The 25,532-nt window shown below is 36.4% G+C and overlaps 1 protein-coding gene across 1 annotated transcript; it reads left to right on the top strand.

Moving 5' to 3' along the window:
* Positions 1-1,395: 1,395 nt before the first annotated feature.
* On the top strand, positions 1,396-24,875 carry LOC110783761 (protein NAP1). Its single transcript, XM_021988133.2, has 24 exons — positions 1,396-1,607; positions 2,091-2,465; positions 2,553-2,627; positions 3,144-3,224; positions 4,142-4,222; positions 4,351-4,433; positions 5,214-5,298; positions 6,159-6,284; positions 6,590-6,697; positions 6,984-7,028; positions 7,107-7,249; positions 12,012-12,144; positions 12,649-12,762; positions 12,964-13,042; positions 13,777-13,970; positions 15,868-16,013; positions 19,076-19,157; positions 19,335-19,445; positions 20,848-20,973; positions 21,053-21,186; positions 21,259-21,355; positions 21,856-22,847; positions 23,090-23,290; positions 24,181-24,875. The coding sequence occupies exons 2-24, from the start codon at positions 2,157-2,159 to the stop codon at positions 24,659-24,661; spliced, it is 4,026 nt and encodes a 1,341-aa protein (XP_021843825.2). The 5' UTR covers positions 1,396-1,607; positions 2,091-2,156; the 3' UTR covers positions 24,662-24,875.
* Positions 24,876-25,532: the final 657 nt, after the last annotated feature.

Raw genomic sequence — 25,532 nt, forward strand, 5'->3', positions numbered from 1 at the left:
CAGTCAGGATTCACTATCATTGCAGTATATGTGGATGATTTAAATATCATTGGAACTCAAAGAGAACTTGAACAAACTGCAAAATACTTGATGAAAGAATTTGCGATGAAAGATCTTGGAAAAACCAAATTTTGTCTTGGACTACAAATTGAGCACTTGAAAGAGGGAATTTTTGTCCATCAATCAAATTACACAGAAAGGGTTCTACAACGCTTTTACATGGACAAAGCACATCCAATGAATTCCCCTATGGTCGTTCGATCTTTGAATATGAAAGTTGACCCATTCAGACCTCGAGATGAAAATGAAGAAATTCTTGGTCCTGAAGTACCATATCTAAGTGCAATCGGCGCTTTAATGTATTTAGCTAACAATACTAGACCCGATATTGCTTTTTATGTGAACTTGTTAGCCAGTTATAGCAATTCGCCAACAAAGAGAAATTGGAATGAAATAAGGCATTTATTCCGTTATATACGAGGAAAACTAGATCTTGGTCTACTCTATCAGTCCAGAAAAGATGCTTCTCTCATTGGATATGTAGATGCTGGATACTTATCGGATCCACAGAAGGTCAAGTCACAAACTAGATATTTGTTCATTTATGGAGGTAATGCAATATCCTGGAGATCAACGAAGCAAACATTGACTGCTACATCGTCAAACCATGCGGAATTGATTGATCTTTATGAAGCTGGACGAGAATGTGTATGGCTCAGGTCAATGATTAGTAATATCCAAGAAGGATGTGGAATGAACTCAATAACAAAAAATCCTACCATCATCTACGAAGACAATACTGCATGCAGCGCACAAGTAACTGAAGGGTACATCAAAGGTGATCGAACAAAACACATATCTCCAAAGTTGTTCTTTACACACGATCTCCAGAAAGAAGGAACTATAAACGTCCGACATATTTAATCGTGTGACAATCTAGCTGATTTGTTTACCCAATCTATTCCTTCAAAGAGGTTTGAGCAGTTTGTACACAAAATTGGAATGCGTCGTCTTCATGAGCTATATTAAATTGAGGGGGAGTATTATATACATTGCACTATTTTTCCCTTCGATCAAGTTTTTATCCCACTGGTTTTTTCTGACAAGGTTTTTAACGAGGCAATATACGAAAGCATATAATCACAAAAGTTGTACTATTTTCGCTATCCATGGTCTTTATCCCACGGGGTTTTACCAAACAAGATTTTTAACGAGACAACTGGTAAAGATAAGTACATTAATATTTTGCAACTATAAATACATATAAAGTTTGGTTCGTTTTTACACCGGAGAAATAAAAAGCATTCTATCAGTATAACAAACTCTTGTTCTCTTCGTTTCATAACAAATTCTTTATTTTTTATTATTTATTTTTTAGTGGAATAACTCCTTTCCTTCTTAGCAAATTTCAAAATGGTACCACCAAATTTAATAGCAGCACTCTAACAAATCCTTTCAACTGCTACCACCAAAGCTGGCAAATCTTCAAGGTTAATCAACTTATTCAACGAACTTCACATTTTCTCTTCTTTGGATGCTCGACCTGCTCGTCTTCTTCACAGCTAATCTTCCTTGCAGTCACATTTTTTCGGGGCAAAATTGGGAATGTAAGCTAATTCAATTACTCTACTAGTAATTCAATTTTAGTGTTTGCTGATTTCAGCTAATTTGATGATGAACAAATTTTGAAATTAGTTGCTATTTTGTGCTGATTTTATTCAAGCTAAATTGTACTTTTGAATGCTTTACTTTGTGTGTGTGTGAAAATGTTGTAATCTGAGGTTTTGTTGTTTATGTACTTGCGAAATTTCTTCAATTTTCCTTGATCTTGCTTGAATTTTGTAAATTGAAGTAATTTGTGTTAATTGAAATTGTGAACTTTGCATTGCAATACTGAAAATTATTGCGCGTTTGATACATCGATTATTGCTTAGGTTTTGTTTCCGGCGGTATCACATTTCCTGATATTGCGTTTGAATTTAAGATTACGATGATAATATGCTGAATTTGATATAGTGCCTAAACAATTATCCTGATGATACTTTTCGTGGAGACCTCGATGCTTAATTACATTTGGTAGAAATTTGCAGTTGATCTGATCTTACAATAAGTTCCGGGACTTGTCTGGAACCATACCCTAGTTATCGAGTTTTGAAATGGCTTCTCCGATGTCGTTAAGAAGCTATAAGAGTATGGGACCAGAAGGTCAAGCTCAGACTGCACAGAGTTCGGGAGGGTCTACGAAAGGTTTGAATATACAATATGTTGTACAACTCACTGAGGTCGGGGAAGGTCTCAAGGCAAAAATGTATAGACTCAATCAAGTTTTAGATCATCCGGATCCTGTCAATCATTTGTTCTCCGAGTCTTTTTGGAAAGCTAGTGTGATTCCTAATTTTCCAAAGATATGTACATTGGTCGCAAGGAAGTTCCCGGAGCATACCAGCAGATTACAACTTGAGCGTGTAAGCATGGTTCTGACCTTTGTTTATTTATTGTTTTGTCTTATAAAAGTTTGGTTACTGATAGTTTTTGGATTGGTATTGGTGCAGGTTGACAAAGTTGCTTTTGATTCTTTAACAGATGGTGCAGAGGTTTATCTCCAGAATTTGGAGCCGTGGGTTCAGGTTTGAACTTCATTGGTCATCTTGGTATCTTGCTGGTTTTCACTTTTCAACTTCTTATGTTCTTATTCATGCATCTTTCCCATGCAATTAGTATTATTCTGAACATAACAACGCCAACGCTATCTCAATGCCTCTAAAAGAGGCTCTAGTGGAGGGCAAGTTAGAAGGGCTGGATAAACTTAGCTCTACCCTTGAAATAGTGGAGATGCTATTCACATTATAATAATGTAATGAGTCGTTTTGATCTATTCTATGCTTCATTTTAATCCAAAATCAAGAATAGTGAATCTTATAGTTCCATCAGAAACGGAAGTGCATTTAGTGTGCATGAATCTTGCTGCAACGCCACTGCCTTCGTGTCACGTTCTTAGTTTTCATTTATGGTACATTTTGAGGAAGTAATTTTCTTTGTGATTGTTTTCTTGCAATGGCATCTCGGATGTTGCTATAAACAATTTTATGTAAGTCATGTTATAATTGGTGTACTTGGTGATTGACTTTATTTAATCCCTTCAGTTGCTTCTTGATTTGATGGCATTTCGAGAACAAGCATTACGCCTATTATTGGATTTAAGCAGCACAGTGATTACCCTATTGGTGAGTATTAAAATTATTTCTCCTTTCCAAATCCTATTTTCCTTACCTTTTTTTAAATATGTTGGGGGACAGGGGGGGGGGGGGGGGGGGGGGGGGGGGGGGGGGGCGTGGGGGATTTTTTTTCGAGGTGTTAATGTGACAAATGTTTGGGGCATCTTGTCTAGTATCTCAACATTGTGACTTTATATTTCTTTGTTAGTTTTCTGAATTGAAGGCATTTTTTTTGTCTATTCTGGTTGACTTCCTGAATTCCGCTGCCATGTTTCGTGCAATTAATCAGAAATAAGCTCCGGCCTTCAAGTTGGTTGATGCTACTGAATGATTTTTCTAATTTTTTTTTAACATGCAAGTGGAGTAGAATTATATAGTCTGTATTATATCGTTTACACAAATGAGTGCATATTCACATCAGTGATCAGGCTTTTTCTTGACTATTACCTCTGTCTCTTAAAAGATTGCCCCGGTTTCCCTTTTGGTTTGTCCCCTATCCCCTTTAGTTTTCCCCATACCATGAATGGCCATAAGGAACCATACCTTTACTCTCAAAAACACTACTTTTGGTCCTACCAATTTTCTCTCCCACCAATTCAACCCAACCAAAATTTTAAAAAGTCACATTTCTTTTGTGGGCTAATCTTTAAGGGACGGAAGGAGTAGTATTTTTCAGCAAAAGGAATCGATGCAGAATTTTACAATTATGAGGTGTGTTAGTGAACCTGCCATTTTACATAGCATGACTGATTTATTATATTTTCCTTTTCTATAGTTTAAATGCTTGCAGTCTCCCACTTTTTTCTCTTTCATTTGTAAATTAGTCACTCAGAGAAAATATGGACCCATGAAGAAGCTTGGGAAGAACTAAAGACATACTGATCTCTATATCAAATCTCTAATCAGTTGGGAAATTTCTCTTGCAGCCTCATCAGAACTCATTTATACTGCACGCTTTCATGGATCTATTTTGTTCATTTGTTCGTGTGAATCTATTTTCTGAGAAGGCAAGTGCTTCGTTTTGGCCTCTTTTCTCTAAAAGTTTGTTATAATTTTTTTTTCTTTTAAATAAAAGTCTCTTAGTTTAATAGGTGCTTCTTGTATCAGTACTAAATAGTTGTTGCTTTCACCTCAGATACCTGGGAAAATGATGCTGCAGATGTACAACCTTTTACATGGAATTTTGAGGAATGACCGTGATTGTGATTTTTACCACAGGTAGAATTTTTTCTCTCTTTACTTATCTAGATGAAGGACGGGGTCTCATATATTTCATAGTTTTTTGTTTGACTTCTTGTCAAAGTGGTTATGGTTTTATCAATTGCTATCTATATGTGGGGTTAGTGGTTACTGATTATGTCGCACCATTTATTGAGCGTGTGAAGTGTCACACAAAAGACCAACTATACAACTAAAAGGACTAGGAGTCTTCTAAATAATAGTTGAAGGAAAGAAAAGCCCAATACGCTATATATCTAAACACAGATTTGGACAGATATAAGTTAATTTACTAGATTGAAAGTTATCCCTGAATCAGATAATTAGTGAGGAAGGCTTCAAAGTATAAAGAGGATAAAGTAATATATTATATGTTTCACTGGAGTATATGTTTAAAGTTTAATTCTCCTGGTTATTCTGGTTATGATTTGGCTTTAAATCGATTGTTGAGCACACAATTTATTAAAGGGGGAAAGCTGGAAATCTTTTCATGGAAAACTTCCTTATAGCAGGTAGTATATGTGTCTTCATTAATTAATTATTTAACCCCTTTCTAGAGTGATGGATATGCTTTGTTAATGGTGACTCTTGCAACATCTGATCCTGGATTCAGAGACAAGTTTTTTTTTATCATCATGTCATGAGATGAACTCGGGTTTAGTTACTCTTACTTCATAGTATATTTCCCATAGAGTTCCACAATGTTTTTTTTTTCTTTGAGTAATCTGGCGAAGTACTTGAAGCAGCTGATTCTTTATTTCTATTTATTGTGAATTACAGGCTGGTTCAGTTCATAGACTCGTATGATCCACCAGTCAAGGGGCTTCAGGAGGACTTAAATTTTGTCAGTCCACGAATTGGAGAGGTTATAAAACATCCTTAACCTAATTTATTATGCAAAGAAATATCTTGATCAAGTCAAGAAAAAATTTCAGCTGTTATAAAGGGATATATCGTGAGAGGCATGGAATTATTATTTTGTGGTATTGCTTAAACTTGTCTTGTACTGCTAAAATAATTACTAGGGCATACTTATTGTATAACCATTTGCAAAAATTTCCTCCATCTTCTTTTCCTATGGCAACCGAAAATCCAAAATTCGATAAAAAAGGTCCTAAAGAAGGTAAATGTCAGTGTGTGCACTAATTACTATACTTGGCTAATGGTTCTCTCCAAATATCTCTCCTACTCTTCATCACCTGAGTTCCTCTTCTTAACTCTCTCCACTCCTGAAAAAGTATGCATTCCCCCTATGCATTATTGAAGAATGGAAGAACTATAATAGGTACTGGTTGTTTGATGTAAGGTGCCATTGTCCCGCTTTCCGTGTTGGAGCATTTCTGAGAAAATTATAGAAACATGCTTTTGACTAGTATTTGGGATTCAGTGCTGCTTCATTTAATCTCGTAGACGCACTCTACAGGGGTTTTATAATTTTTTATTTTTAAAATTGTATTAGCATGCTGCTGTACGGTCTTATTTTTCTGTACTGCACTCTATTGGGCTTTAAATTGTTTGTTACATTACTGCAAACTTCTGTTGTTGAAAGACGTTAGAGTTTTAGTGAAGAGTGCAACTATTGAATGTGCGGATCATGCAGTAGTTTCTTCCTTTTATTTGCTCAAAAAAAGACTTTCAGTTAATAACTTTTCTGATGAGTATATGCTTATTTTTTGTAGCGTCTTGTTAGCTATTTAGTTAGTAATATCTATTATTGTTTTTCAGGTTTTAGAGGCTGTTGGACCTGTTATATTTCTATCATCAGATACCCGGAAGCTTAGAAATGAGGGCTTTTTGAGTCCTTTCCATCCTCGATATCCAGACATACTTACAAATTCTGCTCATCCCATGGTAACTGCACATCCTCTGGTCTTGAACTTTGTTGTACAATCTCAAAGCCTTCTCATTCAATCTGCGAATGTTGGAGTACACTTATATGAATGAGTTTCTGGCTGCTGGATCCATCTTTTAAGTTCTGTTCTTTTCAAAAAATACTGTTCGTTTTCTATCAAATTGATGAACTACACGTTGGCATGTGCTTGCATTTGCACCACAGCAACAAATTGTTCAATCTATATCTATGATTTTGGCAATGTCTTGTCTTGGATGTTGGAAATAGGTAGCCACTTTTACTTTCCTCATTTTTCTTTTTACAGAGAGCTCAAGATCTAGCAAATGTTACTTCCTACAGGGAATGGGTGCTTCTTGGATATCTTGTTTGTCCCGATGAACTTCTGCGTGTAACCAGCATTGACATTGCTTTGGTACATTCGATATCTGAGCTCTTTTCAGTTTTAACTTTCTACTTGACAATTGTTTGGAAGAAAAGAAAAGAACACGAATCTGAAGAATATTTTAATTATCAGATCATACGTCCGTCTCTTTTCCAGTTTTCCTCCCTTTACCTGTCTGTTTGATCTGTGAGATCATTTTAAAGCCTGAACCATTTGATAGCATAATGATCTTTTTGCTTGTATGGCTCATGCTTATCTGATATCTGATTCTTTCCAGTTAGTTCTTCCTTGTGACGACATTTATGGTGATTTGTAGGTAGTATTGAAGGAAAACTTGGTTCTAACGTTGTTCAGAGATGAGGTGAGGTTTTCATTTGCTTTCTTAAATGGATGAAGGTTTATGTGGATAGTTAATCAGGATATAGATATCAAAATGCAGCATATACTGTTGCACGAGGATTATCAGCGATATGTCTTGCCACGCATATTGGAGTCAAAGAAGATTGCAAAGGCTGGCCGTACAAAGCAGAAAGAAGCGGACCTCGAATATAGTGTGGCAAAACAGGTTGAAAAGATGATAAGGTACAAAGGCAGCATTTCATATAATATGGATTAAATTTAATCAACTTATATGTGCTAAATTAGCCAGCAGGCACATGTCTTTGTGTGCAATTGTGAATGTGTTAGTATTTGCTTTTGTCGAATTTAGTTGTGGTACATTTTCTGAGTGGTTAAATAATGTGCACATAGGCTCATAGGGTCATACCTTTGCTGTTTGTGTTGATCTTTGGAGGCTGTTCATCTTCCTTCAATCTTTACTTATCAACACAATAAACCAGGCTTCAGAATTTTCACATACTCATTTTTTCAATATTGAATCTCTGAACAGAACCTTTGCTTCTCATTTACTTTCTAGACAAATATGACATTGTAAGAACAGAAAGAGGGAGAAATAGAGCAGAGGAAAAAGTGCCCTTGAAAATAAAGATTCAAATATCATATTCACCATTAAACTACATCATCAATTCTTTGTAAGGGAAACTACCTTTAGATCATCTTATCTTATGCACCAGAGAAATACCAAATATTTACCACAATCATTCCTAGTAATCACAGATTCACAGTAGAGTAATTTTGTAAGAAATTCCAGTATGAAAAAAATAACCTTCTCAAAACCACACATGCCAAGAAACTAGACTGGTAAATGCAGAAAGCTACCCGTAGTGAATCTGGTATGCCTCAGAACGAAATGAAGACAAAAGAAAAGTGGAAACTCAGTTTTCAATACCTTCTTTCTCCTTGTCCCCTTCCCTCTCTCTTCTAAAGTTGATAGGCTTTTTCTGTCGAGCGAAAACCTTTAGTGATTTGGGTCTTGTTGGGTAGGGTCGCAAGGTTAAGCAAATTGGGTTACCTTCCACCCACATTTTGGCACGTATGAAACCGGTTCGCAGAGCGGGGTCTGTACCATGTTCCTCGTAACACTGGGTTGGATTAGAAGGGATGACTAGGGACCAGCCTGCTGAGTTAGAAAGAGGCTATTTTAGCTGTATCCCCATTACAACAACGAGTTTGTTCCTGTTGAAAATTACGATGCACTCGCAATTGCGGCAACAGATTGTCGCGGTTGATTTTTAACTGATAAATTGTGAATTTCTTCAAAGAATTCACATTAATGGGTTTAAGCCTCGATTACACTTTTTGGTTTAAAAACCATTTTTTCAACAAAACTTAACAAAACGTACCATTATATGACTGGGTAACATATTTGGAGAACAAATAATCACTTAAAATATCAAGTTTCGTAAACTACATAATTAATTACTAAAATACTTTTGGCCAATTTTAGACACAAGAACGCAAGTAATGGGAAAAATTATTCTGCCGCTGCGAGTCACCATTACGTGGAAGACATGGGGAGAAAAACATGATTCTTGTTGCTGTATTACATAATAGTGTTTCGCAGACGGAAATCCAAAATCTATCACAGAACAACCGAGTTTTAATTCCATCATTGATCTGTTATTCTCTTATACTGTACATAAATGTAACCTGGCCTATTTTATTTCACAGCTATTAGATATAAAGGTTTAAAAGAACAATTAACAAGACATGTAATTTAGTTCGTTGTAATCCAAAGTTTAGATATTTCCATTCAATATTGATTAATCTTATAGAAAATGGATGAGTGCAATCCTCACCATGGAGGCATGGACCTAAATTTCTCCTCTTTACACATGAGCAATCTGGCAAAAGTGGCAATGAAGGAGCGAAGGCAAATTACCAGATGTGGAGCACAGGCATGCTATTAGGTACTAGGTACTAAGCACACTATTATCCGTGCTACAACCAACAACAACAAGGTTGGAGGTGAGGCGGAAGGTCAGAGAGGAGGGAGAGAGGAGGGAGGCACTGCGTTCTGCGACGACCAGGGGGGAGAGAGAGGATGGACGACGTCAAAAAAGGGAGGAGCAATGAGGTGCATCGGCGACGAGGGTTAACGATATATCAGAGGGGTGGGAGGCATAAATGGCTCATATTACTTAAAAAAGGGAAATAACATAAATACTAACGTGACAATTAACCATGGGGATAATGCTGATAAAATTTTAAATCTTAAGAGTACCATGTACACCTTGAATTTTGAAAGCAAACAGGTGCGCTAGTTAGAAAGTGACTGAAATTAGTCTTCATCCTTCTGACTAATTTTCTTCTACAACATGCTTTGTAATCTTTGCTTCACACAATACTTGATATCTTGTAGGGGTCGTTTGGTTGGCCATTTTGGAATGGATTGCAATGGAGTTAGAATTCGTTCCATCTATTTTATTGTTTGGTTGGGTCTTTTTGGAATGGAGTCTCATACCAAGGGGTTCTACCTCCACCCTATACCTCTGGAATCCCATACCCACCTCTTAACCTAAGATTCATAACACCCAAGTTACTAACCCTAACTTACAAAGGAAGGAGGAGCGATAGAAAGCAGCCGCCCACCATCCGACGAGCATCACCGTCAACCTTCAAGGCGACCATCACCGGCGACCTTCATCGCTGAGCTTCAATCCGGCGAACTTCGACCTTCAATAATCAATGACCACCCATCTCCTCTGCGTAATCGATGAAGGCGCACTGGCTGATGAAACTCCTCACTATCATACATCTTGATCTCCAATGTAAATTTGAAAAGTAGGATTGCAGAGTTTTGAAGTTTTCTGGAATGAAAAGTAGAACTGCATATTTTGTTTTCCAAGAGTATCACCGGCTAAACCGCTAAATCCTTGCAAATTTGGTTTTTTAATTTTTTTTCTAGGATGAATTTAATTGGACATAATGCATTCATCATTATCATTATCATTATCCTTACCCCATTGCCTCAAAGAGGCTCCCGCAAGAAGCGGGGTAAGGGGGGTCGGACGTACGCAACCTTACCCCTGCAATTGCAGAGAGGTTGTATCCAGTTGACCCAGAAGTGGGACGACCATCATCTTCTTCATGGAACGGAAGCGAAGAGGTTTTAAGAGCCATTTTGATTTAGTCCACTACATCCCACAGCCAAAAGAACAAATGAATCATTGGCTCCATCGAAAATGGACATAATGCAATTTTTTTTTTTTTTTGATAATCAAATTAATTCAACAGAATGCAATTTTCTTTTGATAATAATATGAATAAAATAATAAGTATATTGCTTATAATTTGATTTATTATGAAGTAGTAGTACATGATACATAATCCATCTCTAAAATGAACCAAACAATGGGTATAGGATTATAGAATCCGTTCCAAAGCGAACCAAACACAACTACTTAGGAATGGGGATGCCAATCCATACCTCCCTGGTATTGGTTTACAATCCGTTCCATTCCAATTTGTTGAACCAAACTAACTCGTACTATCTTCTGCACAATAGAATATCTGGAGCTCCACGGAGACTAATTTCTTTCCATTCATATCATATAACTTGTCACTACAGCAACAATGCCCGTTTCTCCTAGAGCTGCTTTGGAACAGGCAAAAATATTTTCGCTAAATCAGTATTTCCTCAATTGTAAGCCTACTCAAGTAGTAGTTTGTGATATATAGTGCACAGGAGTCATCTATCTCGGGCTTCCTAAGAAAGATTCAATTTCAAGAAAATGGCGATAGCTTAAGGGAGTTTGGGGAGTAACAAGGGCAGAAGGTGCTGTGTTGATCAGCTGTTTTTTTTTTTTGTTTTGTTTTGTTATGTGGGTGATTTGGTTGGAAAGAAATGACCAGACCATAAATTAGGTGTCTTCAGTATTTCTAGCGTCCCCAAGAAATTTTTTGTTAGATGCTCAATGACGGTTATGAGACTAGCGGGGTTTAGGGAAAGGGGGGAAGAGAAAATGAGAGATTCATTTCCCTTATTTGGATATGACTTGGGGTGGGGGTGGGGGGAAGTGTTGAGAATAGGAGGGATCTTTTGCCTTCCCATTTTAATAAACCAGTTCTTTCAATATTTGATAGATTTGAAAGAAAATGCAAGCTCACTCCTTCCTTCCCCTCAACTCCGTTTCCTTTCTCTCTTTCCGTCCATGATTGCTATCCAAACATATTGTAAAGTTCTTTTCTGCTTTCATAATTCATAGTTTCTCGGACATTCCTACCTGTATTTAAGTTTCATGATGAATGAAGTGTTCTTTATCAGTAAGTACACATGTCATTCTAGAATTGCACGATATACATACACGTAACTTCTTAAAGATAATTTCTAAGAATGTTTACATACACGTAACTTCTTAAAGATAATTTCTAAGAATGTTTTTATAGCAAGGTGAAGAGACTATATCCCCCCCTTTGGTTGAGTTTTCTTGTTTTGGGCCGTTGGTGGCTCCTAGAAATTCTGTTAAGCAATAATATTTTGTACATAAACAAGTATTAGCTTCAGCTAACATCAAAAACATGATTTGTTACCAGGTTTTCCATGTTCAAGTGAATTTGTTTTTGGGTCATAGTATTCTTCTTCAAACCATAAAACTGTAGGTTAGGTTTTTATTGAAAGGAGTAGTTTTTCTCAAGCTTACTTTGCATGTTTTGGTGACTTTGTGTGATAATGTTCGCTATACTTCAAAACGGAAAGATACAGGAGTCCTGCTTTTTAGAATCTTCCGTTACGTTTTGTTGTCATCATTCTTGCTAAGTGGGTGAAGGCCAAAGGACATTATATTTCGGAATTTATCTCCAGCATGCTTGTAGACTTGTAGTGAAAGAACGCACAAACTGGATTGCTTTAATTTGTCTTCAGAATGTCTATTAATAAGCTTTACTGATACTTGTTTATATATCATGGACTAATATGTACGTGACTGTGTCACTCTATTTCTAGTGAAGTGCATGAACAAGCATTGTTATGTTGTGATGCTATACACCATGAAAGGAGAATACTACTAAAGCAAGAAATTGGAAGAATGGTGCTCTTTTTTACTGACCAGCCTAGTTTACTGGCTCCCAATATTCAGGTACTTCCAGCAATTAATTTGATGCCTCTAAGGTGGTTCTTAATTTCCTAGAAGCAAGAGTTGAAACTATTTGGATCTGACAACTGAACCAGACTGGTCATTAACCTTTTCACCTGGTTATCAAATAGGCGATAGGAATCATCAAGTAACACCACTCTGTTATATGGTTGTTTGAGTTTTGACTTAGATTCTTCTCCCTATGACTTGCGAGTGGGGACTAAAAGAGGATTTTTGTTTGAATGTTTTGGCCCTCGCCGGGGAGGGGGGTGGGGGGGGGGGGGGGGGTGGGTGGGTGGTTAAAGCTAAACTTTCGTTCTCTGATGAGCTGTGCTCCTGCTATCTCTTTGTCTACGTCCCCAATTCCCCACTTTGTGCTAAGAGAATTAGGAAATGTTAAATGTATATATTTTTTTCATCTCTCCTAAAACTATAAGATGCTGATTTCATCATTTTCTCTCTTTGGTTCATGCATTGTTTGACATTGCTTTCTCTGTGATTTCTAAGATGGTATTTTCAGCATTGGCGTTAGCTCAATCCGAGGTGATATGGTACTTTCAGCATGTAGGAATTATGTCATCAAAGTCTAGAGCTACTACTCATACACTACCCGTGGAAATAGTGAGTGAATTCCCTCTCTCTCCTCATTTCATTTCTTTTTTAAAGCTGCGCATGAATAGAATAGGTAGTTAAATTGTTTCAGGACTTTTAACTTAACAACAGTCTGCTATTAATCTGAAATGTTATAGTGGATTCCCTTTCTGTTTGAATTCCACGTTTCTGAATATTATTCTCCTTTGCGACTTTCAATTTTGATTTCAGGACCCAAGTGATCCAACTATTGGATTCTTATTGGATGGGATGGACCGTCTTTGCTGCCTAGTGCGAAAGTACATTGCAGGTTGGCCCACCTTCAGTTTTGTGTTATACAAACGTGACTTTAATTTCATTGAGGAATTTCGTCATTAGCTATGATTAAAAAAAAAAAAAATCAATTGTGGGCTTTGGCATTAGCTATGATAAAATATAAAATCAATTGTGGGTATATGGAATTATGAATACTAGTGGAATGTCATCTTAAAAATGGTTCTAAGTTTCTGACAATTAGCTTAGAATGATAAGACTTGATTTTCATTTTTAAATATCTGATTTTTAATAATCAATGGATCATCTTAAATATTCCTTTTAACCAGTGGGTTTAATATTGTTGAGGTTTTGTAGACAATACTTCTTTTCTTCTAACTTTTTTTTAATACAAGTGGAACTTCTAACTTGACACTTTGTTCAGTTAGCGTATTTGGAAATGGAGGGGAGGGGGAAAGAGGGAAGAGAAAGGGAGGTGAGGGGTAGGAAGGAGTGAGCGTCCATTTTCCTTCCAAATCTTTCCAACAGTGGAGGGATTGAATTATTAAAAAGGGAAGGAGAACGGATCCCTCCAATTCCCTTCCCTATCCTTCCCCTACGTCTTATCCAAATAAGGGAAAATGTATCCCTTACTTTTCCTCCTAATCTTCCTATCCAAACACAGTGTAAATCTGGAAATGAGCACATGAAGGGTATAAGATTTTGTAACAAGTCATCTGTAATGTTTTTCCATGACTGTTTTGATAAAATTTTCTTCATGATTGAATGCAGCTGTCAGATGTTATTCACTATCCTATCTGTCATCCTGTGCCGGTAGAATTCGATTTTTGCTGGGAACTCCAGGAATGGTGGCACTTGATCTTGATGCAAATTTAAAAGGACTTCTTCAGAAGATTCTTCAGCACCTGGAGAAGATTCCAAAACCACAGGGTGAAGATATCTCTGCTATCACTTGTGACCTATCTGTAAGAAATCCGAGAAGCTAGATTGATTTATTTTCCTCCCCTCCCCTTAATATTTACCTTATTTTTTCTCTGGGTCTTTTATTCTTTGTTTATATGTCTGCTTCATCAAACTACATATTCATTCATATCTTATTTAATTAGTGTCTATGCTTTAGCTTAGACTCACCCAATAATAATACTTATCTTGAAAATTTTGTTCAATTCACGAGAGGTCATCGATTGCTATAGCTCGTGTATTATGCTGTCCTTGTTTGATCTTCGCATAATCATTTTGCCAGCTATACATTGTATCATCTACAAATCTTCTTTTCACCACATAATCTTGTACTTCTTGGTCCAGACTATCAGACTTCATCCATGTGACATGTTCTCTTTTATTCAATCTGTAAATAACCAAATATAATTATGATCGTAAAAGATTTTATTAAGGAAAATTAATGGATAGTAAAATGGATGGTAAAAGGTTCGGCTAGGAATGTGATTATGATTATTATTATTTTTATTTATTAGTTACAGACTAAAGGGCTAAGTCAACAAAATAAAATAAGCCCCCCTAAACAAATCAAATTCGTATATATATAAGACTAAAGTCTATAAGAGTAGTATTGTAATGAACCGAGAATCTAAGTAATCAGCTCGAGCTTGGCTAATTAATAAATGAGCCGAGTTTGAACAACTTTGAAGCTCAGTTTATAAACGAGTTGTTCTTGAAGACTTTACAGTATAAAGTTTGTCTAACTGACTCCTAGTTTATTTGCTATGGTGACTTTCTTCCACTACACGATAGGGAGTTAGAGGAGCTTTCTTTGTTAGTGGAGGTTTTGAATTTTCAATAAACAGCAGTGGTGGATTCTAGGGTGTGGATGGGCCAGTCGTTAGGCTCTTTTGTAAATCGTTTCTTTGTTGCTTCACTCGACCCCCTCAGTTTCCCGCTTTTCCAGCTGTAAGCTTGATTTGGAAGGCCAGAGTTCCTCTTAAAGTGAGGGGTTATTATGTGGACTTTGGCATTCTGTAGGATTAATACTAATGGTGTGCTTCAAAAGCGAAGGCCTGTATGCTTTGTTCGAGCTGCTAGTGAGTCTTGTTCACGTGTACTTTATATTTTGCTGTGACAAGTTTCCTGCGAAGGAGGCTTTTCGTTGCATGAGGCATCTTGTGTTTTCTCTTTGGGGGTTGTGGACAGGCTGCATATTAGATTTCGAGGGTCTGGTAAGGGTAACGAAAAGAAGTTGTTAGCGCATGATGCTTTTGTGGCTATCATGTGGTGTGTGTGGCTGGACCAGATTTCAAGAGTCTTTTCTGACGGAATCTTTGTATTTCAATTGTTATTGGACAAAATCACTTATTTAGCTTCGTTATTGGCTGAGGCAGCTGGGGCCTTTAAAAGTTACTCGATTGGAGAGGTTCAAAGAAACTGGGATAATATGTAGTTTTGGCTTCTTTTTAGAGGATATCTTTTCCTCCTTTTGTCCTCTTTATTTCAGCTGATCAGTGTGCTTCTTTACTTAAAGGTTATTAATGTTACCATGCCAATAAAAGAAATTATTGCTTGGATGAAGGAGATAAATCTATGAATTATGAACTTTATTTCATCAAGTTAATGCATGCTTCAGATTTTAAGTCACCAAAAAGTTACTTGAGGACTAAGTAGCATGACAATATTGTTTGCTAACCAGCTTCCACAATCTTGCATTCCCATGTAGGCCATTTTATCTTTGCTTCGTGGTCGATTGCAGTCTCTTAATCATGTTCTTTTTTTATGTAATGTGCTGTGCAAGAAGATTATACTCTTTCTTTGATTCTATTGTTCCATGTGAACTGGATTGATCTACATGATATTTTATATCTTTGCCACGATTTCCTTGCTGTTTCTTTACCTGCTCTGTATTTCTTTCAGGATTTTCGTAAAGATTGGTTGTCAGTATTGATGATTGTCACTTCCTCTCGGTCATCCATTAATATTAGACATCTGGAAAAAGCTACTGTTTCCACTGGCAAGGAAGGCTTACTAGCAGAAGGGAATGCTGCATATAACTGGTCCAGGTAATTACCAATGTTTCAATAATTGTGATTTAAGTCTACGCTGCGATGGTAAAATGACAACCAATTATACGAGATGAAGTGTTTGATAATAATATGAAAAACACATATTTCCCTTTTCTTTTTGCATGTTTTTGGCTGCTTAAGAATTTTGTTTTTGTCCAAAATAACAGAGGACTTGATTAGCATTTACAATAAGCTACCTGAGTAACTTGACAGAAAATTTCAAAATTCAGAGAACAGGAAATATTCAAAACGCCACTCCCAAATTGCAGTCCTGCTTTGTATGGAGGAAAATTTCATTTCAAAAGCGTGAGGACTGAGGGGCCTTCTAGTTTTGGCGGACTAGTGGACTATGGACTAGAGTGCACAGTGCCTATTGTGCACCGAAAGAACAAGTTCTTATGTAGAAGAACATGTCATTGTGAAAAGGAACATAGGATATACTTATTTATTTATTTTATTATTGCTACAAATAAAAAACATACACATGTTCTTTTATTATAATGTCATGTTCTTTTCGACAAGCACTTGTGTTTTTTGGGTGCACAATGCTTACTGTGCACCCTTGTCCACCATCTAAATTGCGCAGTAGTACCATGGGACTATGGGAGCATATAGTTACAAGAGAAAAATACCTCTAGTTTGCTTATTTATTAATGTGCGATCTTGCCATCCCATCCTGCTCAGAGCAGCATAGGATCGTGCCTGAATATCTAGTATTTCGGGACCCACTGATGAAGTTTTTGGATAATTGAAGGGGGATGTTTGCTCTTTCCTGCTGGTTAAAAACTGTAGTGTTCCTTTTAAAGTACTATTGACCCTGCTGTTAAGTAAGGTATCCTCTAATTCCTCTTACAAGATGGCTTACCTGGAGGTCCCTAGTTTTATGTAGCAAGGGTCTATCAACTTTCCATTTCTAGTCGAGAGATCTTGCCCGTAGTCCATTTCAAAGAAAATTAATTCTTCGCAGAAAATTATGGTTGTAGACCTTCACCATACATAGCTGTCAGAGCTAATAGTACAGGTTTGAAAGAGTCAGATGTCTATTTCTCTTGACAGAGCTTTTCCCCTACTGGCAGGAGAATCAATCACTGGCATTAGAAAAGTTACCCCTACTGGATTTTGTAAATCTGAAAAAAAAACAAAAAAAACAAAAGGTTCAACGCGGATCAAATCTTGTACCAAACTCATTTCTTTTTCTACTTTTTTTTCATATTTATTGTTCTTTGTTCTATTTTTATGACCCCTGAGCCAAATTCTTTTCTTTTTCTACTTTTATTTATTTATTGTTCTTTGTTGTATTTTTATTTCTGTTTCTTTATAGTTATTGTTTTTCTATTCTTTTTATAGTAATTGTTCTTTATTTTTCTATTTTTTTATAGTTATTTTTTTTTGTGTTTCTATTTTTTTATAATTATTTTTCTTTGTTTTTCTTTTCTTCTCTATTTTTTTTATAGTCATTGTTCTTTGTGTATCCTTTGTACTCAATGATTTTTTTGTAAAAGCTCAGTAGTTTAGGTTCCTTTTTTTTATCAATTAGTTTTTTTTTTTTTTTTGAAAACTCCGATCAATTAACAGTTTTTTTTTTTTGCAAACTCCGAACCCTTAACAGGAAATTTCTGGCACCGCCACTGCCTGCCATGCTACCTACTGTTTCCTGACTATGCATGCACTTTATCGGAAATTTAAAAATTACCATCAGTCAGAAGTATGTTTGATAGACATTTGGATGATAACCCATCTCTTCTCCTTCTGTTTGACAGCTCAGATAAGTTTGGTCCATTCTCGGTAGATAGGTTTGACATATTTGATTTTATAAAAAAAAAGATCTGACATCTTGGATCCTATTAAACAAATTTTTTCCTAAGCCACTAAAGTTATCTCAGAGGCTTGGCGTTCCCCTGCATGAAATGAATTGTGCCAACTTCAAGGGCTAACTGGAAGTTCAGTTCAATAAGTATGCAAACTGAATTGCAGAGTCTTCAGTCTTGAGTCTTGATTACTTGAATTCTGCCTCATGTGGGGAGGAAGTTAGCTTATTCTTGAGAAATTAGGTGGTGGCAGGAACTAGGAAGCAACGTAGAAGAAAATAAACAGTTATTTCCTACTTGCATTAGTTGTATAGCCTATACAAGAATGGGCTACAAATTTGGGCCCGGCCAAGTATATAAATGGCAATTAAATCATTAATTGACTAGTAGGAAGCATTAGCTGTGTACAAATTTGATAATGAACACATAATTTTTCTTTAAATTTATTTTAATCTTTTCTTCTTTACTTTATAATAATTTTTTGAATTTTTTTCATAATTTGATATTTTAAAAAATACAAATATTTTAAATTCCCGTGTCCCCGTATTTCATAATTTAGAAAATTTCAGTTTCCACGTATCCGTTTTCGTTTTCCATTTCCGTGCAACCTAGCGGGAGATACCTGAAAAACAGTTGTTTCACATACTAAAGGCAATGTTAAAAGTCCATGGAAATCTTATATTTATTGCAGACTGTTAAGGAAATATCAGAAAAATTCATTGAACTCTTGTTTTGATTTGCTATTGATACTAAAGGCAAGAGAGCATTCACAATTTGTTTTATGCGACAACTATTATGAGACCAAGTCACCTCTGCTTAATAGTGCTTAGTTACAGGTTTGTGATAGTGGTCACAACATTTGGGAGTGAATGAGGGATTTGGGTACGTCTAACTTGTGTTGGTTATTATAATCTTTGGAAAAATGAGTAAAGGCAGTCAACCTGAACAAATTATTTTATTTGCTTATTTTTGGAGCATGCTATAGCTTGTCTTGAGAGGATTTCTACTTCGGATTTATGTTGGTTTATCAAGTAGTTTTGTTGTTTCAAATCAAAATCTGGTTTTATACGCTCTTTTTAAAAAAAAATATGTATATGGTTCTTTTTACTGAAACTCATTTCTAATAGAAAAGGGTAATTGAGGATTACTCCGTATATGGAGCACGTGTAGACCTTCTGTGGAGATGTTCACTATGCTACACAATGTGCAATGTGCAAGAACATCTTATACACCTGAATTTTTCCCGTGCAGATGTATTGATGAACTTGAATTACAGCTTGCAAAGCATGGAAGCCTCAAGAAACTGTATTTTTATCATCAACATCTCACATCGGTGAGTTCTCACTTAATTTTGAGGAAAATGGCAAAAGTTTTTTCAGAAAAGTTTGCACATAAAAAGAACTATTTGCTTAAGAAATTAGAAACTATAACTTTTTGTTGTCTGCTGGTTGAATCTTTGTAAGCCATGGTGCTAAATTACAATACTAAGACCAATCTGCTAAAAATACAGGTTTTCAGGAACACCATGTTTGGTCCTGAAGGACGTCCTCAACACTGTTGTGCGTGGTTAGGTGTTGCAAGCAGTTTCCCAGAGTGTGCTTCTCACATTGTTCCTGAGGAGGTATACTACTGACATAGAATTTCTCCTTTGACATGAAGTATAAATTACTTTCCTGCTCGTCGTGAATCTTATGTTTATATAAGGGATAATGTTTGGTGCCAATAAGGGAGACTTGTTCAGTGAGAGCCTTTCTTATAGACTTCGGGTGTTTCTCTAATTCTCTCTAATAACATATTTAAAATAAGCTATTTAGATGTGTCCTTCGAAGTTTGGAATAGGTTGTTTAAAGGGTGGTAGACGCCGTACACCTGATAGTGGCATAGAAATAATTCCAGAGCAGTTGTGTCGTCCGGAAACAGCTTGTAACAGATGAGAACAGATAGCGGCCAACTCAGGGTGAATTTCTTCAAAAATTAACATTACCGGGTTTAAGCCTCATTTGTATTTTTTAAGTTTAACAAGTATTCTTTCAACATAACATAAATACATAATCAAACCTATCATATAATCATATTATGAGTGGGTAACATATTTGGTGAACAGTAATTACTTAAAACGTCATGCTTCTTAAACTACATAATATATTATTTAGCGTCAGTTTACTTATTGTGAGACTGACTTTTTTAGTTTTTTTTATGGCATAGATTTTTGGTGTGTTCAGCTTCTTTGTCTTAGACTTGCCTTCATATTTTATTGGAGATTTTTGGGACTAAGATTGTCATTTCTGGGAGCATTGAGGGAAAGATTGATTATTAGAAAGTTAATTAAAGATTGATTATTTTAAGTAGATTAGTAGATTGGCAAGTTATCCCAACGCAAACTTTAGCTATCTAAACTCGTTTTGGCTGCTTTACCTATAGACGATGGATGACGCCTACATGGCTACATGTACATAGTTTAGTTCATTTCAAGTTTCGGAATGTTAACATTTCATAGTGAGTTTCAGTAACATACAAGCTATTTGAAAGTTAATTAAAGATTGATTATTTTAACTCAGTCTATTGAAGGTTAGTGTTAATCAACATTAATTACGATAATCAATTAAAGCTCATTCTAATGAGGCTCCCCCAGGTATTAGGGTAGACTGATCTCTCGTGGGTCATTCCCTGGTCCCGCGGAACCGAAAATTGGACTGGCTTAGGCCGTCTGCCCCCATGGTTATGTCGTGATCCCCAGATCAGTGGACTTGTATGAGGGTGAACTGCCCCAACCCCCTCCCTGAACTTAGCCACTGATGATGCCTATCAAATGTGTAGAATTCTGTACTTTCAAATTCTTGACTATAAGTCCTTTTTCATTTGAAAACAAAACTTTTTGGAAATCCAGATATCATGATGTGGATTCGTGGCCTTCAGAACTTTAACATAGATCTAGACTCTGGTTGTCTAGTTTGTGGGTTGATGTAACTAGAAGTCTAGAACTGTATTGAGTAAAAAATAACATTGTTTTTTCTGGAATTCAGGTTACTAAAGTTGGACGGGATGCAGTTCTTTATGTTGAGTCTCTGATTGAGTCTATCATGGGTGGACTGGAAGGTTTAATCAATATTCTTGATTCTGAAGGAGGATTTGGTTCTCTAGAGATGCAGGTTGGGATCAGACAGTAAATTACTTATAATTTTTCTGAAGAAGTTCCTTGTAACATGATTTTGGTTTTTTATATTTCAGCTGCTTCCAGAGCAAGCAGCGGTCTTCCTGAATTCTGCCTCAAGGCATTCTAATCCAGGAACCAAATCCCCTAGAGGATTACCTGGAATGCCGGGCCAGGAGAGTTATCCTGAAAATAATAACTCTATTAAAATGTAAGGTTTCTTTCGTGCAGTATTCATAATTCTTAACAACAGAGCTGCAATATCTAATTTCTTCTGTATCAGGTTAGAAGCTGCCATGCAGAGGTTGACAAATCTCTGCTCTGTTCTAAATGATATGGAGCCCATTTGTGTATTGAACCATGTATTTGTTTTGAGAGAGGTAAATCATCTGTTTGCTCAAGGCACGGGGATCTATTTTATTTATTTATTACTCAGTCTGTTGCATATGTTAGAAGTGTAGTCTGTTTTATATTTCTAGGCATGTCTATCTCACGTTTACATGTGGGTCGGAGATTGCTTCTAGGATCCATCTTTCCTCCTATTATAAACGTTACACTTCAGGGTGACTCACTTTCTCTTTTAAACTTCAATTTGGAAAGTTTTCAAAAAGTTCCCTTTTACATCTGAAGTCTTGCATTCCTGTTTAAGAAAGGATAAGATGTCTTCTGAAAAATGCATTTTGAAGGCCACATATTAAGTAATTTAAAAGAATTAATTGCATGAATTAACAAGAACACGATCACTCATTATCATATGAAATATCTGCGTATATTTGATCTTTCCTTGCTTTGGTGGAAACCTTACTGATGATTGCTGTATGCACATCCTTTGTGGGGTCTTTGTCTGCTGCAAATTTGACTTCTTCTCTTAAAAATGCAGTACATGAGAGAATGCATCCTTGGGAACTTTAGAAGAAGACTGCTTTCTGTGCTTAAGACGGATAATGACCTTCAGCGACCTTCTGTCCTGGAATCTCTAGTTCGCAGACAGATGAGTATTATCCATCTTGCAGAGCAGCACGTCAGCATGGATCTGACTCATGGTATCCGAGAAGTTTTACTGGTAGAAGCCTTCACTGGGCCAGTATCTTCCCTTCATTTGTTTGACAAACCCATTAATCAACATACAGGGTTAGCCATTGAAACCATCTGCAACTGGTATGTTGAAAACATTGTCAAAGATGTATCAGGGGCTGGCGTCCTATTCGTGCCTTCCCACAAATGTTTTAGAAGCACAAGACCCATAGGTGGATACTTTGCTGAATCTGTAAGTGACACTAAGGAACTGCAAGCTTTCGTTCGCCTATTTGGTGGTTATGGGGTCGACAGGTTGAAGCGAATGATGAAAGAGCACACTGCTGCCCTTCTAAATTGCATTGGCACTTCATTACGGTCAAATCGTGATATTTTGGAGGCTATCGCAGGAAGCTTACACGCTGGTGATCGCATAGAAAGTGATGCTAACACAAAGCAGATTGTAGACTTGGACACAGTGGTTGAATTTTGTATTCAAGCAGGACAAGCCCTGGCCTTTGATCAGCTTATTTCAGAAGCTGCTGGTGATGTGCTCAAGGAAGATGCACCTTTGATATATTCTTTACTGGAAGGAGTCATGCCACATTTGCCTAAGGAAGTTCCAGAAAAGAAGGATATCAGGAGGACGAAAGAGGTGGTAAATAGTATAGGCGTCATGAATGATCATGATACAGAATTTGTCAGATCAATAATGGAAGACGTGGGAGTCGGAAATGACAATTCATGGAACTTGTTGCCATATTTATTTTCCGCTTTCATGTCATCAAATGTATGGAGTACAACAACTTTCAATGTTGATACAGGTGGTTTCAATAATAACATCAATTGCTTGGCAAGGTATACATACAGAAACAGAGCACTATAACTACCCTTTTGAGCATTTAGAAAAGTTCGGTCATCTTTTCTCCTTGTGACGCGCATTCTTATTGGATCCTTTTAGTTGGTCTGTTTTTCTGTGTTCTATGCTGATTGAGGGGTAGTTCGAATGCTACTGTCTTTCTTCTCTACATAAATCATTTTGTAAAGCCAGAAAATAATGCGTTTGTCTCTTTCTTATAGTGCATGACTTTGTTCTACAGATGCATAAACGCAGTGATTGCTGGAAACGAGTATGTCAGAATGGAGAAGGAAAATCAGCTGGCAAATGGTCATGTTGATGAGAATCTGCAAAATCAAATGCAGAGCTCATTAACAGCTGAAGCAAGTGCCAAGTCTACTTTACTTCTTTTTGTAAAAATGTCTACTGGGATCATCCTGGACTGCTGGCATGAAGCTAACAGGTCTGATCATAATACTACTTTTCTGTTGGGTCTTTGTGTAAATTAACAAATGAATCTTACTTTCCGTGCGTCCTATTCTAATCTTGGTTGATTCTGTCAATTCTCATTTCAGTATTTCTGGATCTCTTCATAAATTTGTGTTTAAGTAGCTCAGTTGTAGAATATCTGCATGTCCTTAAAAGTAAATGCATGCTTCCGTGTTTCTGAAGTCAGATAGGAGCTTTGTCAGCCGAATTGTAGCCATCAACCAACCTGGGATAAGAACTGATGAACCTATATTTTGTAATTAGATGAAAGCCATAGTAATACCATAATTTGGAAATACAGTGACTCTGATAACCTGTTATTGCTTTTGGGGATTCGGGGATGCTAAAAAACTGGAGGGATTTGCTCCATCTCTATCACTAGCAGTCATCCCAAGGAGGTTGTACTATTGACCTGAGTTCTATACTTGGAATGGTAGTTCAATCTGCTGGTAGTTGACTTCTTGACGAATCTTACCTCTGCAATCTTAAAATAATCTATGTGAAAAGGAAAACTAAAAAGAACGAAAGGAAAGTAATTCCATCCTACGAATTAGATGCTTATATGGTCCAGGGCCTTTCTAGTTACAAAAAGTTTACCATGTCATATTGGAATATCAACTTTTCAGGGTGGCACTAGTAAACCTCTCAATCCTGCTTATTTTTGATGAAATTGAAAGTTTCATTGCTGTATCGGAATTGCTGTACCAGTCGAATGACTTGAGAAAAAAATCTCAAAAGTGATATAGCACTTGCCTACAATTGCCTGGCAAACTCAGCTTGCATAACTTCGAGTCCTCTCATGCGAGTCAATTAAGCTAGAAAATTAAACATTGTTGATTGATACTTGTTGTTTTGCATTTGCAGATCTGATCTAGCGCCCAAACTTGTATTTGTAGATCAGCTGTGTGAAATATCTCCTCATCTCCCAAGAAGCTCACTGGAAGGCTGTATCCCATATTCCATAATTCGATCATTATATAATCAATACTACGGGAATTCTTCTTCGTTGCCATTGACTTTACGAAGTCAATCATCACCTCGCAGCTCACCCGGAGTTTCACTCATGAATAATTCTCCTGCATTCCGACACCACCACAGAAATGATTCAACTCAGCCGTACTCTGATCAATTAGGTTATTTCAAACAATCTTCAAGCCAATTTTATGATGCTGATAGTGGAAGTACCCAAAGCAATGATCGGAGAAACCGTAGAGGTTCTGGGCCTTTAGATTACAGTTCTAATCGTAAGGTGAAGCTCAATGAAGGATCAAATTCAGGAAGCACAGGGCCTAGTCCTCTTCCCAGGTTTGCTGTGTCAAGGTCTGGTCCACTATCTTACAAGTAGGAACGTAACTGGTCTAATGATGAATTCGAGATGTATGATCAAATTGAAAGTATCAATGTCATACAATGTGTATTAGATTGCTATATATCAGTGATTAGTGAACTACAAATTTACGTTGTGTATTAGATTGCTAACACAAAATAGACCTCCTAAGGCAGAGACCAAGGTCGACACAATTGTAATTTCTGTACTAATGAGCATGATAATTAATTCAGCACCTCTGTAAGTTTTGATTGGCGATCCTGGATTCGAAAAAAGGAGTTAATTTCTACCTTACAAGGAAATAATTTCTTGGAGAATTATTGATTCAGCTTCTCAGGATGCCAAAATTATACACTACTGCAAGCAGACTAATTCAGCATTTTAAATTTAATTTCTGAACATCTGGGTGTTAAGTTATTGATGGGACAAATATAGATGGGATTGCAGTTGAAAGTCTTGCATCACTTGCATGAGACAAATGTTGTCCGCAAAAAAAACAGCAAAGATCTTAGTACTTCATACTCAGAATTTTCAGGTCTCCTTATTGTTAACAAATTCTTATTTACAAGGGGTGTACAATAAATATTGTACACCAGAGTAAAAGTTACTTCAAAATGCTTAAAAGTTAAGCTTATATATATGTAAAAGTTATCTACTCCGTAGTTTTTATTGATAAAAATTTTCATTTTAGTAAAACTTATTTCTTCAAAATCACTAATAATTTAACCCTTTAAAATATTTACCTATCAACTTTTTTTTTACTAATATAAAAGTTAATCAAAACTAGGTTAAAGTTACAAAAAAATGGTTAAAAGTTATCTTAGTGTACAATAAATTTATTGTACACTACCTTTTGATATTGTTACTCTGAATTTTCATGTTACCTTAA

Source organism: Spinacia oleracea, chromosome 4, assembly GCF_020520425.1.
Source record: "Spinacia oleracea cultivar Varoflay chromosome 4, BTI_SOV_V1, whole genome shotgun sequence".
NCBI classification, from domain to species: domain Eukaryota; kingdom Viridiplantae; phylum Streptophyta; class Magnoliopsida; order Caryophyllales; family Amaranthaceae; genus Spinacia; species Spinacia oleracea.

Excerpts from the sequence above, each read along its gene's own strand:
- LOC110783761 (XM_021988133.2), top strand. The coding sequence starts at position 2,157 with ATGGCTTCTCCGATGTCGTTAAGAAGCTATAAGAGTATGGGACCAGAA. Across the intron at positions 12,145-12,648 it reads TACTGGCTCCCAATATTCAG|ATGGTATTTTCAGCATTGGC; the intron begins GTACTTCCAGCA and ends GTGATTTCTAAG. Across the intron at positions 19,158-19,334 it reads ATCATCAACATCTCACATCG|GTTTTCAGGAACACCATGTT; the intron begins GTGAGTTCTCAC and ends CTAAAAATACAG.